The following is an 18,477-nucleotide window of genomic DNA, read 5'->3' on the forward strand; positions in this document are numbered from 1 at the left end:
TACCCAGGGATCCCCACGTGTCTACTGTTGCTGGGGACTACCCCGGGATCCCCACGTGTCTACTGTTGCTGGGGACTACCCAGGGATCCCCACATGTCTACTGTTGCTAGGGACTACCTGGGGATCCCCACATGTCTACTGTTGCTGGGGACTACCCAGGGATCCCCACATGTCTACTGTTGCTGGGGACTACCCAGAGATCCCCACGTGTCTACTGTTGCTGGGGACTACACCAGGATCCCCACGTGTCTACTGTTGCTGGGGACTACACCAGGATCCCCACATGTCTACTGTTGCTGGGGACTACCAGGGATCCCCACATGTCTACTATTGCTGGGGACTACCTGGGGATCCCCATGTGTCTACTGTTGCTGGGGACTACCCAGGGATCCCCACATGTCTACTGTTGCTGGGGACTACCTGGGATCCCCATGTGTCTACTGTTGCTGGGGGCTACCAGGGGATCCCCACGTGTCTACTGTTGCTGGGGACTACCTAGGGATCCCCACGTGTCTACTGTTGCTGGGGACTACCAGGGGATCCCCACGTGTCTACTGTTGCCGGGGACTACCCGGGGATCCCCACGTGTCTACTGTTGCTGGGGACAACCCCGGGATCCCCATGTGTCTACTGTTGCTGGGGACAACCCCAGGATCCCCATGTGTCTACTGTTGCTGGGGACTACCTTGTGATTCTCACATGTCTACTGTTGCTGGGGACCACACCGGGATCCCCACGTGTCTACTGTTTCTGGGGACAACCCCGGGATCCCCACATGTCTACTGTTGCTGGGGACCACCCAGGGATATGTCCCCACGTGTCTACTGTTGCTGGGGACAACCCCGGGATTCGTAGGTACCTAATGTTGCTGGGGACTGTCCTGGGATTCGCATGTGTACGCTGTTGCTGTTTTCTTCAATCTAAAATATGTTTTTGTTTCAGGTTCCTCCAACATAGTAACTGGTGAAACAAAAAGCTTCTTCAGCTTTGCAAAATCTGTAAGTAGGATATTTCTGTGCATCTAATTTCAGGTGATGTGAGTAAAACATCTTATGACAGTAACCCCATATGTCAATGCTCGACCCATAACTCATTGAGTCTACCCAGGGGTAGACACCATTGGTCCAATCTATCTAGTCTGTATGTAACATAACAAGATCTTTTCAGAAAACAACTTGTCCCTCTGGATTGTCACTATAGTCCTGGGCCAACAGAGCAGTGGCTGTACCTATCCCTGCCTAACTTACTAGTGCTCTAATGCTATACTTTGTTACGGTACCAGTTAAATCATATCTTTTTCTTTGATTTGATATCTATCTCTGTCAGGATCTGACAAACCCTCCATTGTGGCAGTATTATATGTATTGATGCAGTAACCAAAAGATACATTTGTCATGCTGAGGCACTGTCAACTATCATCAAATGAACTTCTAGAGGTCTAACCAATGTATTCTTAGTAAACTAGCAACCTGACCAAGGCAATATTTCACTTCTGAACCTGAAACTTTCATTATATGTTCTTCACAATGTTGTTCATAGATGATCATCCTTCATTGGTCAAGGATCCTCTAGATTTGCTTTAAGGTAGAAATGGAGGATCGTCCTTCTAGGCTCAAGGATTCTCTAGATTTGCTGTAAAGTAGAAGGATTGTCCTTCATTGCTCAAAGATTCTCTAGATTTGCTGAAAGGTAGAAGGATCATTCCTCATTGGTCAAGGATCCTCTAGATATGCTTTAAGGTAGAAGGGTCATTCTTCATTGGTCAAGACTTCTCAAGGTTTGCTTTAAGGTAGAAATTAAGGATGGGCCTTCATTGGTCAAGGATTCTCAAGGTTTGCTTTAAGGTAGAAATGGAGGATGATCCTTTATTGGTCAGTGATCCTGTTGATTTACTTAAAGGTAGAAGGATCGACCTTCATTGGTCCCTCATATTCGCTTTACGGTAGAAGGATCGTCCATCATTGGTCAAGGATCCTCTAGATTTGTTTGATGGTGGAAATAGATCTTTGACCAATGAGACCTTTGAGGACCTTGCGTAAGTTAAAACCCATCACATCTCTACATATGTTGAGTGTTCAGTTGACTTGTCCTCCATCTGGATGTGTCTTTGTGTCAGTGGTGGCAAGTGGACAAGGTCAACCCCATCAAGCTGTTTGACGAGAACAAGGTCATAGGAGGCTTCCAGTTGAGGCGGCTGCTGTTCAACCAAGGCCAACACGGCTATGTCCGTGAGGTGATGGAGAAGCTCTTCAAGATGTACAGTGCTGGCAAGATCAACCCAACCATCGACTCGGTGTGGGCCTTTGAGGATGTGAGTATTGACAGATGAGTGAGTGATTAGGGAAATGAGTGAGTGAGTGTGTGGTTTGTGAGGAGATTAGATGGGCATGTGAGTGATGTTTTTGTCATTTTAATAATATGTCGGCAATATCATGGTAAGGGACACAAGGAATGGACTAGGCCACCCCACTTTTCTTATCTTCACGAGGCAAGGGAATCGAGTTAACTGACTATAAAAGTACAGTTTCCACCCTTGCCCAACTAGACTGGAATTCCGGAGTTCCGGAGACGTTTATCATCAACTGGGTGTCAACAGATATTTTACAAATCTTTTCATATATTTTATCAAGATTCTCAAGTGATTTGATGCACTTTGCGAGATAAGACCTGTTTTATTACAATATAAACCTTGATTATCAGTTAGATATTCTTGACTGGGCTGCTCCATATTTTTTAAAGCAAATGCAAATAATATGAGAGGTGGAATCTGATTGATCAATAGGAGGAGGGACATAGCAGGGACATAACTCGTAATAGCCACTGGTGGCACTACAATGAATCCTGGAAATTCCAGCCTAGTTCGGCAATGGAGGAAACTGGAGTTATTGCCCTTGCCTCCAGAAGATGAACATGTCTATGTGAATATGGTGACTTAAATAATTAATTTGCTCGGGACATATAGAATTATGACATTCTTGAATATTTTTATCAGAACTGTCTTTTCATATCATTACCAATTTAAGTAGAAGCTTTAAACCAGTTTGGATAGCAATCATGCTGCAGTCTGCGTCTTGGAATATGATCTAGTCTGGAACCTGAGATATGTGATTGTGTTCCTATATATTCTGTAGACATTATTTTCATTTGGAAACATCTCTTCACAGCCGTTTGGAATACTTTTGTGACGAGCAATATTGTCTGATAACAACACATCATGCTCCTCCCAAGCCCACCTTGAAGCCAATATTATCCTTCACCTCGTATGCCTGATCAGTTTGATTAATACAAGGGACTATTGCTAATATGCTGGCCATTTAATGACAATATATTGCGAGGGCCATTTACAGAGTCTCTGGCATTGATCTCCTTGTCTTGTCCTAGTGGTAGAGCGTCCGCCCAGAGAGCGGAAGGTCCGGGGGTTCCATCCCCGACCGCGTCATACCAAAAGACGTTCAAAGATCATCTTAGATGGTACTTGTTGTAACCCTGTCTGGCGCTCGGCTTTAAGGGGCTAAAACAACGACTGGTAGGCTCGGAGTCAGTATACTGTGTCTGAGTGGGGTATTCATGTCAAACTGCGGCATGGTATCTCAGTGAGCTAGCACTATAAATCGGCATCAGTCCGGACTAGTACAAGCAGCCCCACACACACACACACACACACACACACACACGTGCATGCACATCGCTATATAAGTGCAATAATCTTGGACGCGACGTTATACCCCATTTCACCTCACCTCACCTTGTCAAAGTGCATCATGAAGTGTATTGTGACAAAGCTAATCTTCACGTTGGATCTAGAACATTGGGAAACCATGAATAACAGAATGTTTATGTTATTATCATCAACAATGGTATGTGCATATTGTCAACAATGCTGTTGGGTTGGTGAAATCATTATTACACATGTAGAATGTTTTCCAACTTGCTTGATTGCCATCTTCTACCTGACCATAATAATCTTTGTTGTTGACTTTGAGAAGCCTTTGACTAACTATTGCACTGTGACTGCTGCAGGTGTCTGATGCGATGCAGAAGATGCAGGACAGGAAGAACGTAGGCAAGGTTCTCCTGGACCCCACAGCTGAGCCAAAACCTAAAGTAAGAATTCTAGCTGTTCTTAGTCCTGTGCAAGCTGCAGTGTTTGTTTGTCCAACTCTGCCATATTCCAGCTATGTCAGCAGCCAGTAAACAATCCAGTGATGCATTCCCTGAGCAGCATCCCATGCCATAGGAGTATGATGGCACCAATGAACCAAATGACCGATCCTAACCACTTGATCCCCTTTTACACCTTTCAAGACAAGCATAGATTGCAGGGAACCAGACTCCTCACTGGGGGAAAGCAAAAGTGTGTTTCATTGGGATTTAACACTGAATAATATTATTCCTGATATTTTACGGCATATCAGCATAATGGGGAAGAAAAGCCAAGAGTTCTAAACATATATGCTGACACACATTCCATTCCATTAGCACCAGATCGTGGCAGGACTAAGGGCTGCAATTCTGCACATGGAATAAAGGCTTAAAAGGTCATCTGTTCCAACCTGCATTAGCCTACAGTCATGTGGCATATCATTTATAACTCACCAGCCCATGCCCTGAACCAAGGTGTATATATACCCCCGGGTACATTCCAATGCAATCAAAATAGCATGGCCAAACATATATTCAATTATAAACCTTCTTTACAAGTCTTGTTCCAACGCATCATTTTTTTCATTGATGGATATGTGTTTATACATTGAAACTTACTGCCATTACTACTTTTGATTTGTGCAGTGGACATTAATTGTCATAATAACACTGGCTGAAAAAAATGTTTTTACCTTCTCCCTTGAACTGTTGAACTATTGATGGTTGTGTGAAGGTGTAACTGTCATCAATCCTGTGTATTAGGAAGACACATATGTTCCTTTTTGTAGTGAAAAGAGTAAAACCTCACTGAAGGTTAAAGAGCTAGACATACTGACCTTGTTTTTCATTAACAAAACTGTCAGCTAACCCATGAATAGTTCTGAAAGGGTCAGAATATGTCCACAGTATCTCATGCTGACTGGTTGGTTGGTTTGTTTGTTGTTTAACGCTGCACTCAGCAATATTCCAGCTATATGACGGCGGTCTGTAAATAATCGAGTCTGGACCAGACAATCCAGTGATTAATATCATGAGCATCGATCCACGCATTCGGGATCAATGACATGTATCAACCAAGTCAGCGAGCCTGACCACCCGATCCCGTTAGTCGCCTTTTACGACAAGCATAGTCGCCTTTTACGGTAAGTATGGGTTGCTGAAGACCTATTCTACCCCAGATCTTCACGGGTACGACAAGCATAGGTTGCTGAAGACCTATTCTACCCCTGTTCTTCACGGGTACGACAAGCATAGGTTGCTGAAGACCTATTCTACCCCTGATCTTCACGGGTACGACAAGCATAGGTTCCTGAAGACCTATTCTACCCCTGATCTTCACGGGTACAACAAGCATAGGTTGCTGAAGACATATTCTACCCCTGAACTTCACGGGTACGACAAGCATAGGTTGCTGAAGACCTATTCTACCCCTGATCTTCACGGGTACGACAAGCATGGGTTGCTGAAGACCTATTCTACCCCTGAACTTCACGGGTACGACAAGCATAGGTTGCTGAAGACCTATTCTACCCCTGATCTTCACGAGTACGAAAAGCATAGGTTGCTGAAGACCTATTCTACCCCTGATCTTCACGGGTACGACAAGCATGGGTTGCTGAAGACCTATTCTACCCCTGATCTTCACGGGTACGGCAAGCATAGGTTGCTGAAGACCTATTCTTCCCCTGATCTTCAGGGGTACAACAAGCATAGGTTGCTGAAGACCTATTCTACCCCTGATCTTCACGGGTACGACAAGCATGGGTTCCTGAAGACCTATTCTACCCCTGATCTTCACGGGTACGACAAGCATAGGTTGCTGAAGACCTATTCTTCCCCTGATCTTCAGGGGTACAACAAGCATAGGTTGCTGAAGACCTATTCTACCCCTGATCTTCACGGGTACGACAAGCATGGGTTCCTGAAGACCTATTCTACCCCTGATCTTCACGGGTACGACAAGCATAGGTTGCTGAAGACCTATTCTACCCCTGATCTTCACGGGAACAACAAGCATAGGTTGCAGAAGACCTATTCTACCCCGGATCTTCACGGGTATGCTTGGCCGCCATGATGCAGCTGGAATTTTGCTGATTGTAACCTTAAACGACTTTCACTTTCTCAATGTCAGATCCTCAAGAATTGTTTATATATATCATTATCATATTTATCAGGGCTCGATTTAAGGAACTTGACTTAACTTGCTCCAGGTGCATGTTGAAAAATGTCAACCAAGTTGCTCCAAACAAAAACAGGTTGCACCCTGGTCCCATAAATTTACCAACGTTGAAACACAGGCCGACCTGATGTCAGTGTCACATATTATTAGTTTATGATGCATTACTGTAAAATCTAATAGGAACATGTGCACATAATCTTGAAGCACCCACAGTTTGATAACGTCAAGTGCAAGAAAGCATGACAAATTACACATAACAAAGTGATTAATAGTGATGTAGTATTGAAAATTAACGTAAGAGGTATTGAGAGTGTTCAAAGGTCGAAGTGTGGACAAGGAGGGGTTAGTCAGACAGAAATATGATTTCATGATCACCATGTCTGTGTTCAGGATGTGGAAGCCGAGAAAGCTGCTGTGTCTACCGATGCTGAGTCTGGCGATAAACAGGAGAAGAAAGAGGAGAAACCAGTTCAAGATGGAAAGTGGTGAGTTTGCCATGTCATCAGGTTGGACATGAATGGTCTGCTGGTAATATGCTGATAGGTAGAAATCAGGGAACGTATATAGAAAAGAAATTTTTGAGCTTTGATATGATTTACCCTTGCTACCCTAAATTTTGTAATGGTCTTTGTGATATAAATGATTTAGAAGTCATGTTTTCAGTATGTTTCGTACCTGAAACGGAATACCCTTTATTATATACTTCAGTGTGAAAAACTGTGTTTTCTGAAGTTGAGAAAAGTGATATTTTCATTGCAGTGAACATAACACTTGATATTTCACTGCAGTGAACATAACACTTTGACAGAATTATTGTCATCCAAGAGTTGCCTCCCCTTAAATTGTCTCCCTTTATCATGTCAAGCGCATACACAAACTGTTGACGTCCTGTTTACGCTAGTTCCTCATTGACAAGGCAAAGTAACGACAGATGGTTATTTATGGAGTTAATATCACTTCTTGCCGTTTGTTATTCTTTCGAAAAAAATTTGTTAACTGTAAATTTCTCATTTAACTCGTCAATCGAGTTTGTTCGTTTCACAAAGCGCCATTTTTGTTACTTGACCAGAGTGAATTCTTTCGCTTCCAATAGCGGTCTCCTAGTTTTCAAGTATATTTGTCATAATGTTGAATTTGTATATAATCCTATTGAAATGTATGTTAAAGAATTTTCGTGACCTTAATATTTTTTTAAACTTTCATTTACATTTTTTAAGATTTTGCAAACACGAAACTACTTTTTCAAGTCGCAAATACAAGGGGTAGTGAACTGTCCCTGTGTGTTAAGTAGGGAGAATTTATGTTTCAAGGTTTTACATTTGTAATGAAATAATTTAATTTTCCAGTAGACAACTACACAAAAAGTATGAAATATATAGGATTTTCCATGTGTCTCGAGAAATGTCATGTTTCTCTCATCTTGTGATGGGGGAAAGGAGATATTTTCACGAGTGGCTCTTTTACCCCCATCTCGAGATGAGAGAAACATATTTCACTCAACACATGAAATAGCCTCTATGCTTTACTTAATTGCCTCATTTATGAAATCACTTTGTGGAATGATATGGGATGTAGTGATAAGCTACAAACAAACATTACTGTCATGTATTGTTGATGAAGCAGCTTGCTTCTGAAATATATCCATGTGATCCCTTTTATCTATCTGTGTACAACATGGCTGTCTTTTGCTTTGATTGTGGAGGATTTTTCATAAAGATGAAACCAGTTACAGAACATTTACTAACTGAACATGTTTGCCAGTAATCTGTTGAAGCCTGAGCCCTAGCCATAATTAAGGTGTTTGATTGAAACAGGTGTTCATATTCATGGGGGGGCACGGGGGGCCCAGTCGTCTAAGGCGCAGCGATTCGCTGTGCAGAGTTGCGTCCCCTGGACACGCCAGAAACCTATGATTGTGGGTTTGAATCCCGGTTCACCCCGATTATGTTTCTAGGTTTGTCAGCACCATACCCGTGCTCGTGGGTTTCACCGAAGTGGTACACGTCTGAGACCTGCATCACTTCGGGCTATCCTCCCACATTATGCTGACACGCCGTGATATAACTGGAATACTGTTAAAAGCGGCGTTAAACCCAACTCACTCACTCACTCATATTCACAGAGGAGAAAGTGTTGTCTTTGTTGGTCAATCTCATTAAATTGAACTTTCTAATAGGCCGATCAGTGTCAGTGTACAAGTGATCTAAACATTCAAAGCATAATATCTAATTTCGTTATCTTGAAAGCAATCATAAAATGTCCAGTCCAAAATGAAATAAATAAGGCAGCACCATTGTATTCTTGTGATAATTTATACACCTTGTTACTCTGAGAACCATAGGAGTTCCATAGAAGCAATACTTGCTCTGTGGTTTTCTTTTGTTAAAAGCAACATATTTGAATAGAGGTGGTAATGAAATGAAGCTGAATTGATTTAGTAAGCTGACATCTGATTGGCACTATGGATGTGTTGTCAGATCTTAATAGAGGGAGAGATCGTATCAGAGTCAAAGATCTGACTTTCATGAGATTGAGTGTTGGTATGTTTGTGTATAGTATTAGAGTATCTAGTGTAGTGTTCTGTGGCCGTAGAGTAGTCCTGTAGCTGATAGTTCAAGACTTTTTCAAGAGCTGCTTATTCTTACAAATACATTAAACCAGTGCTCCTTCCTAAAAGATGACTCAAACCACAACCCTGAAACCAATATCTTCCTTGATAATTACATCACTGATGCTTTCTAAGCACATTGTTCAGACAATCAGTTCATTCGCTGTAATTGTTGCCTGCATCAAAAGTTTTGGGCCAGTTTCATGTGATTAGTGCAACGAAGAACGGACATGTTGGTTTTTTTTTGTTGGATTGATATACCTCATTAAATTTCAGTTACTAGACAAATATGGCTTTGAAAGACATAAAACAAATAATGCTTCAACTGACAACGACTCAAAGTCAAGTTTTGCTTTCACTCTACTAGAGAACAGTGTGGGTTATGTTCCCATATGCAAAGTGAAAAGATACGCTATGTCAAGTTTTGTATCAATGTGACGGATACAAAATATCAAATTGTGTATTGCTGATTGTGTCAAACGTCATTACCAGTGGGGCATGAGTGGCCCAGTGGTCTGAGGTACCGCAATCTGTGGAGTGTCCAGTGTCTGAAATAATTGCCTGCCCACCTGCTCGTGGCTGTTTAATTTTTTTGTCGGGCTGCATAAAAGTTTCCTCCATCTGCTTGGCTGTCTAGCAGATAAGTTTAAGATTACTTACGTATTCAGTTTTATTATAACTTCTTGTAGATTCTCAAGTGATTGTTTGAATTATTTCAACTGAATCAAGATTCAATTCAATTCAAATTAAGCATTTATATAGCGCTACCTATCCAGACATACTGCCTGCTAAAGAGCGCTCAGTCGTATGCTCTTTTGAAGAGGATGGTCTTGAGTTTTGATTTAAAGGTGTTGACATCTTCAGATCCCCTGACATCAATGGGCAGTGCATTCCATAGAGTTGCACCTGCTTTTCGGAAGGTTCTGTCGCCATATGTTGTTGTGCTGGTTGGTGTAACAGCAAGATGTAATTTGTCTCTTATGTTTTGCGATTTTTCAATATTTATTATGTCTGAATGTGGGCAAGAAACTTTGAAGATGGGCAGGCAACACTTATGGGTCACCGGCTGACTGTCTTGTTGGGTTTTAAAAGCATTTCGAACACTGGTTGTGTCCCTTGGGCAGTCCAGAAACTTATGATTGAGATCGCCCTGATTATTTTTCTTGTATGGTCTGTACCATACCTGTGTATGTGGGGCTTACCCAAGTGGTAAACATTACTTTCCTACCACCTAAATCTCACAAGCAGTGATATAACTGAAATACTGTTCAAAGCTGCGTAAAACCCATCTCACAACTGTACAGCCGTGATACAGCTTTTGTCAGAGGCAGCAACATGTGTGGGACCTGACTGTACTTTTGTAAGATCAAACTAGCCTTTGTCTTTATGTAGGGGGCACTGCATGTTTGTTTATCTTGCAGATCAATGTCCTTCCCCTATTTCGATGTCAGCCACATCCCTTGGAGCCTCCCTCGTTCAAGCAGGCCGCATTTGTATAGCTACGTAGGAACGCCGTGTACAGCTAAGCAGCTCCACACTACGTCATCAACTCAAACACGTTTAACTGGTATCAAGGTCCTTTCACAATGCTGATGGATTAAATGACTGTGATATACGGTGCATACCACTTTTAGTCACTATTACCTATCCACTATCTGAGATGACCAAACCTGTAGCATATTGCATGGCACTCACTTCGTGCAACCTTTAGTATGTATTGTTTAAAGGATTCGGTTTTGTTAACGATGTTGAGATTACACAATGTTTTATGCTAAAGTTTAAAAGATTTTTGTCTTAAATTCTAATGAAATGACAAGTGCATTCTGTATATTGGTTAGAAACATGAACATTTGGATGTTTAAATTATGCATAGCAGGGAAAGAAATTAGTACTAGCCTCTTAGCAAGAGTATGTCTCTCTGAAAGCTAAACAGTGACAGGTGACCTGAAACAAAGTAAATTTGGAACTTTTAGGGATGTGTTTTGTCCATGCGGGTTGGTTGACTTTCAAGACTAATTTCAAGCCCTGTATGAAAGTTGCTAAGTACAAGATAATACATCACAAGGTGTAAATAACAGTGTATTTGCTAATTTAAAATGTCAGCTTATTCAAAATCTAGGCATAACTTTAACATGTTACATTTATCCTGTTATGGTCTTCACCCCCTTGACATTTCTGTTACACTTGCTGTCAATAGCCAGACTATTAAAACCATATAATCCATGGACTTATAAATCATGAACGTAAATATACTGGCGTGTGCTAATTTATTCCTTTGTTCATGGTAACAGACCCATTTGATGACTTGTAAAACAGTTTTTATTTCTGGTTTTGCCTTAAGCACCTTCAGAGCACATAAACTCTTACCGGAAAAACTCCATTCTTGAGGCCAACCTCCCATGTTGATCATTGTAGAGGATTATGTCTGAAAGATATTTTAAAAGATGCTTATACTGGCTGAATATTTATTTTAAGAAAATGGCCTGAACATTTCAGTGAGAGACCTGTATTATGTGTTTTATGAGCAAGATGACCCGTCCTTGGTCCATTTCTAGAATGTACAACACGTCCGACCTCACATACTAACCACCTATAGTGACCCTGCTTCTAGATGCAACAATGCCATCAGGTGCTACTGCTGTGTTTAAGTACTGGCCTGTATTCACAAAATAATACTCCTGTTTCTATATTTAAATCATAATTAATAACATTTTATCTCATATAGAATGGAAGATCATCAGAGTGGGTATTTTATGATGTATTTCTAACCTGGTTACCATGGCAACAATTCTGACCCGTTTTAATCTATCGACATTGTCTTGAATGATTTTGGAAGAATAAGCCATCAAATATAAGGACCAAATAGAAGCCATTAATGCAATGTGTATGTTGAACTATTTTGTGAATATGAGGCAATCATTGTAGGTACGATTCAGAACGTAGTTTATCTTTCCCAGTTTTTGAATCATGTCGAACTAGTGTGTTAGAGATGAAGCGCTGTTTCCTGAAGGATATCCAAGACTTACACTAGAGTAGGATGGGGTTTTTTAATCATGAAAAATCTTATTATGCAATTTGCAAAGTGAGCGCAATTGTATGTGATGGAATACATTCCTCATCTGTGTCTGCGATGCCAGTTCTTCTGTGTACATGACCTATTTGACCAACGGCCAGTCTGTTTAGGATCGGTAGTCGTCAAATATACGCGCTTATATGGTTTTAGTGTATAACACTGAAATTATCTAAGGAGGCAGATTGACAGTGGAATTACTGAGACCATATCTCATGCTTCTATTAGTATTTTGCCCCCATAAGTGATTCAGACACTTGTGTATAATGTTACTGAGGGTGTATTCATGTTATCAAAATATAAAACTGCAGGAAGAAGAAATTAATTTTTGATTTAGTTAAATATTTTGGAATGATTTGTAAGAATTTAAGTATTATCTTAAATGAAATAATGAATATTTGAAGCTTTGACAGGCCTTTACGGCATCTTTAGCATAATATGTCTGTCTCTGGCAAGTACAGCAAACCTTAAACAATACTTGGTAGTGCAATACTGAATGTATTACATTAACCACCATATTCAATGTTATAAGACCCTTACATATCAAAGATAATAATCGCTGCTTGATGTGTCTTAATGGGAGGAATCCTCAAATAATTTAAGTGCGTCATTTTGTGATTTTTCTTCAGAAGATATTTAACCTTCATTAGTAAGAACCACATCCTTTAATAATTGAACAGTTAGAATTTTCAGTTAAGAAGTCACCCACCAAACATAGATGTGAACGCTTATACACTCAACCACTGGCTGTTTTGTTGAACTTATGTCAAATATGTTATTGTTTCACGCTGAGATCTGATGTTTGTATCAAAAGGATGGTTCTTTCTGGTTTATTGATTTTAAATCTTGAAGACATGTATTTTTTGTATCATTTTTATGTTTGTATTATTTCTTAAGCTTTATATATTCTGGCTTATCTAGAGTTGAGCTTTTGCTGCTTTTCAACTTATGTAAATGAGTGTATTATAGTGACTGTTCCTTGTCCCATATGTATCTTGTTCTGTGTATGACAGCTGTGTCCATGTGCATCAGTGGGTCATCTCACCATTGTTGAAACTTGTCAGTTTGCTCACAAAGTGGTTGTGCTCTATGGTAACAAATGAAGTCGAACATTGTCAAAACTTGAACAGGATTTAGAGGGCATTGATGTTGAAATCAGAAGCTGTGATCCAAATGTTGCCTATTTTCTGTGTAAAGTCTCACTGATGAGATGATGTTCCAAGATGTAGCACTTCTGTATGTCAGTAATCAAAATACCGTGTTTACCAATGTCAATTGTGCATGTGTTTTATTTGCAAGTGTTGATAGTTTGACGCACTGACAGAATTGATATGGGGTGTTAACGGAGATACCGTATTCGACCAAAAAGTTAACAAAGCATTTAAATGAATTAAAAGGACAAAATTCCAATAAGAATATGCCCAGTCTCACATTACATCCGTTATCAAGGATTTCCAAGTTTGATCCGTCTCGGTATAGATGTACAGTATAACCCTTACTATATTTGTAATCGGATGGTTATCAGGTTGAATATTGTAATAGTATAAACTCAGGTACAGCGCATAATGTTTCCAAAATTTTACTCGTTTCAATGTTCTTTTGGGACCAATGATAATTTATTTTTAGAACAGACAGAAATATTTTGTTCCATTTATTATGTGAAGGTGCTAAAGATTTAATACATTTCACATGCACTTGTTTCTATATGTTTACAATGACATAAAATGGCAAATAATGAATGTACTGCCAAAAGATTTCAAAATGTTTTGTGATAATAATCGAATGAAGTTCTAGAAAATTTATTTTGCTTTAATATTTTTCTATATATTTTTTATTCTTTAATTATCAAACATTCATTGGAAAAGGTGGATTAATTAATTGTTTAAGTAAACATCTGCAGACGAGCAAATAATTGATATTATGACATAAAATTAAATGATGAATTGAATGAATATGGATGTACACACAATGTGATCATTAGTTCCCTTGAATGTGATCTAGAGATATACATATATATATCACTTTCTCAATAGTTCTAGAGTTCAGATATAGTATTTTTGTCCATAATAATTGTTGTTGAATTGTGATCAATAGCTCCACTTGTGAGGATTAAAGAAATATATGGGATGTTCACTCGAGTTGTGTTGATATGAAGACCTGTTCTGTGGTTGTGTGGAAAGGGTTGGTTCTTTGGTGTTTGTTTGAATGTTGACACTATTTCTTGTAGTTTAAGCTCACTCTTAGCGTTTATTCAACCTCTCATTATGTCTTACAGTTTTTTCTCTATTACACATTCTGCATGAAAATAGATTCATATAGGCATAGGTAGTATTTCATTCATTTCTGTAATTATATGACCATCTGCTAGATTGTAACAAATCAAAAAATTATCTATCCAATCTGAACACCAAGGAAGAAAATATAGTTTATTCCATTCTCCGTCTTTAGTTTTCAAATGTCAGTCAGTAAATCTGCAGTATCTAGTATTCCATACTATGTGCCCTCTGCAGGTTAATCTGCATATTGCAAAAATAGATAATTTTGTTCAATATTGGTAATTTTTGTTAAGGTTCTTATTTTATTAAATTAGGACAATTTTTGATATTGCATTCAACATGTTGAATGCAAATGTAAAAATTAGCCCGTAAAGGATGATGGATCCCCTTAACTGATCCCGTTACCAGTTACCTCTACAAAATCATAAGTTGAAACTATTACAACATGAATAGGGAACTGTCATATTCCAGTTTGGGAATTTGTTCTCTCATTGGTTGCAGACTTAGATAAATGCCGTACTGCAGATTGGTGCTGCATAGCCTGTTAATAAACAAGTCACTCACTGAACATATAGTTTGTGAAAAGTTTGTTTTCTACATAGACAAAAAAACTCTAGATCATGCAGGATGTGTTTACTTATCGCTGATGACCCATCAGAATCCCTGAATGTTCCCCAGTTTCCGAATCACTGAACACTCGCTGGTATACTGAACATTTAAGCATGAAGAATATATATTTTGTTGCAGATCATAATCGAAAACATCAGTGGCATCAATCAAAAACATGACCTACTGTTAGTCCAGATAAGGAAGAGATGCCTACTGGTGTCCTTTGACACATACCTACACTGCACTAGACTCTTCCCAAAGGTAAAGGATTGCTGGATGTTACTGGATTAATCCAGATACTGATATGGGACGGATAAACAACCCGTGTAACTGTCTCCTGTGTCGTAATGATCCTGTCCAAACACATCCTTTCCTGTCCATGCTTGTAAGGTTTTGGCAGCTATGTGGTTATGCCGCTGTTCTTTGAAGCTTTTTCTCCTGTCTAGAACTAAGGCAGACCCTTGAAGTCTGTATTGGACTCTGGTTTTCCCTAATCCAGGATAATTCTGAAAACCCAGTTCTCCCGAGGATGGGAGGAAGGGAATAATTGACTCGGAAGTATAACTGAATAGCTGGCAAATGTGAATTAATTCAGTAATTTCCTTGCCTTGACAAAGTATTTACACCAATAATTCTCAAGGGAGAAAATCAAGTCCGGAGTAGCAGTAGTGTATAATTTGGAGACAATATTGAAGGCAATGACATGTCGTCTGTTTCATACATTCAAAGTCAAACAAAAGTTATTCAAATTATGAAACCAAAATTTCAGTCACTTATTTTTAAACATATTGTTGAAAAGTTCATCTGACTTTGACATTAAATTACAGAGATATTTTTTGACAGGTTGATTTTGCTATATGCAGTATGCTGTGAGCTGATCAATCTTAATCTGAACTGTAAGATTTAAATTGAACTAAAATATGTAACTTACCAATAAATCTTTCTTTATATGTTTCCTGGACAGGAGTATAAGCCTTCCTCTGTGATAGTCCTAGACTAAGGTCATATTTTAATGTTCTTTATTGCATAAATTGTGATATATATAGTTAATCTATTGTTTAGTCCAGGATTGAAATGCCCTCTTACACCTGTTGAACTATGGATATTCCTGTTTAATGTCAAATGGTACATGTCCCATGTGCAATATTGTTGATGTTGAAAATGCAAAACTGAATATATATTTAGTAGTAGCTATACATTAAAAGGATTTATGCCACATCTGAGTTTGTAATTTTTATCCCCCTGGTTTGAAACAGAGAGTGTGAGGGAAACAGTTTGGTTCTGTATTTAGGTAAGGACCCTGTTCCACAAAGCAATCTTAGCGCCAAGTTGATCTATACCCCAAATCTTTATCATTGACTTAGCTCTAAGTTTGTGTGTGGAATGGGCTGAGAGTCTTAAGGCGATCGAACACAGCAACTCTTTGGAACACTGCCCCTGTTTGCGTTATTTGTTGTTTATTGTCGCACTCAGCAATATTCCAGCTATATATGGCGGTCTGTAAATAATCGAGTCTGGACCAGACAATCCAGTGATTGACATCATGAGCATCGATCCCCGCAGTTGGGATACGATGACATGCATCAAGGTCAGCGAGCCTGACCACCCGATCCCGGTAGTCGCCTCTTACGACAAAACATAGTCAACTCTTATGGCAAGTTTGGGTTGCTGAAGACCTATTCTACCACAGATCTTCACGGGTCTTGCGTCAAGTAGTCACTATCTCTTGCCTGTTCTGAAAACTCATCTTTTCAAACTACATGACTCCCAGGCTTATCTTCTCCATTAATGACTCTCTGTTGTGCTTATGTTTTGTTTGTTGTTTAACTCGGAACTCAGCAATATTCCAGCTACATGATGGTGATCTGTAAATAATTGAGTCTGGACCAGACAATCCAGTGACTGATGTGAGCATCGATCTACACAATTGGGATTCAATGACATGCATCAACCAAGTTGGTAGGCCTGACCACACAATTCTGTTTACCTCTTACGTCAAGCATCAGTTGCTGAAGACCAGTTCTAATCTTTAGGGGTAATGGAGTGCCATGAACATGCATTCATCTGTGGATATAATGGAATACAAATGTCCAAACTTATCTTTATCATTATCAGTAAGCTCCAATTTTGGCTCTGTCAATGATTCTATTATCATCATCACATATTTTATCACTATCAATATCACCATCTAAGGGGCAGCCTACTGGTTAAAGCGTTGGCTTGTCACGCCGAAGACCCAGGTTTGATTCCCAACATGGGTACAATGTGTGAAGCCCATTTCTGGTGTCCCCTGCCGTGATATTGCTGGAATATTACTAGAAGCGGCGTAAAACCATACTAACTCATCATCTAAACTCAATAAGCACCTGCTCATGTGCTCTCACAATAAAAACAACAAATTCGTTTACCCAAGCAACTTAAATACTGAACTTTATTTTTCAAAGTTCACATGGCTCGTATGAAACTGAATACAATCTAAATAAAGATACACTGTTTGAACAATTGGCAGTAATGCATGTGAAGTATTTGACATGGCAATGAGGTCACAGTGGTTGCATTGTGTGGCAAACCCTATGTTATCACCCAGGAGAGCACTTTGCTAGAATTAGTGCCATATACAACTCCAGCTGGAGATAAATAACACTATATGTCCATACACCTACAAATGCATGAGGTATTAGGGATGGGACGATACATCAATGTATCGGTGGATCGCATTTGTTTACTTCTTGACACAAGTATCGATCACAGTTGCACACTAGTAAAAGTAAAAAAATATTGATTCATATCTTAAATGTTTGCTTTAATAAACGTTACCCCAAACACTAATTAGTAGTGAAAACATATATATTTTCATCTATTACTTGACAATGCAAACTGTAAATCATTAGTGTGCCAGATATTTGGTCATCCTGTCTTGGAAAAAGATGGCTTACGCACCACAGACAAGTGCACATGCAAGTATCGTGATACGTATCGGATCGTGAGCAATGTATCGTGATGCATATTGGATCGCACAGTTGGTGTATCGTCCCAGTCCTATGAGGTATGCAGGATGAAATTATTTAATTCAATTTTATTAAAAAGATATCATGTTTTTTCCAACATTTGGAATAAACAAGTTGAATCAGAAGGTCCTAACGAGTGGTTTGCATCAATTATAAGCCACAATTTCAATTCAGTGAGTCCAGATCCTTTTGAAATATGTCCCTTGATAACTGTTTCATCTTCATAAGTGTGAGGAAATATCAAGGTAAGCCCATCAAGCATGGGTGAGATCACAAGCCATTGACAGAACACGGTTCAAATCTTAAACGGATCAAAAATGATTAGAAATGTAGCTTTCATTGAAACAAGGTTTTCTTTTCCTGAAAAGTGAACTTATTGCAAGGAATCGTGTAAACATTTGTAAATGTTAAAGAGTTTTGAAACATTATCATAGTTTTTTCAAGTTTTATCAAGGTATTCATAAACTTAAGGCCTTTTCTGACTTGAAAGATCTTCCGTTGGGGTTTATACTAAATTAACCTCACCTACGGCTGAAAAAAATAAATAATCTTGGTTCTCAGGCACGGCCCGCATCATCATGAAG

The 18,477-nt window shown here is 39.4% G+C and overlaps 1 protein-coding gene across 1 annotated transcript in view; it reads left to right on the forward strand.

Moving 5' to 3' along the window:
- LOC139454044 (synaptic vesicle membrane protein VAT-1 homolog-like) overlaps nucleotides 1-13,271 on the forward strand; it is a 30,706-nt gene extending 17,435 nt beyond the window's left edge. Inside the window, exons 6-10 of the mRNA XM_071235531.1 lie at nucleotides 943-998; nucleotides 2,117-2,311; nucleotides 4,021-4,104; nucleotides 6,713-6,807; nucleotides 10,352-13,271. Of these exons, the coding sequence (XP_071091632.1) occupies nucleotides 943-998; nucleotides 2,117-2,311; nucleotides 4,021-4,104; nucleotides 6,713-6,807; nucleotide 10,352 (431 nt within the window). The 3' untranslated portion in view covers nucleotides 10,353-13,271. The remainder of the gene's footprint in view (nucleotides 1-942; nucleotides 999-2,116; nucleotides 2,312-4,020; nucleotides 4,105-6,712; nucleotides 6,808-10,351) is intronic.
- The last annotated feature ends 5,206 nt before the right edge of the window (nucleotides 13,272-18,477 follow it).

Source organism: Haliotis cracherodii, unplaced genomic scaffold, assembly GCF_022045235.1.
Source record: "Haliotis cracherodii isolate W230 unplaced genomic scaffold, xgHalCrac1.p SCAF_10, whole genome shotgun sequence".
NCBI lineage: Eukaryota > Metazoa > Mollusca > Gastropoda > Lepetellida > Haliotidae > Haliotis > Haliotis cracherodii.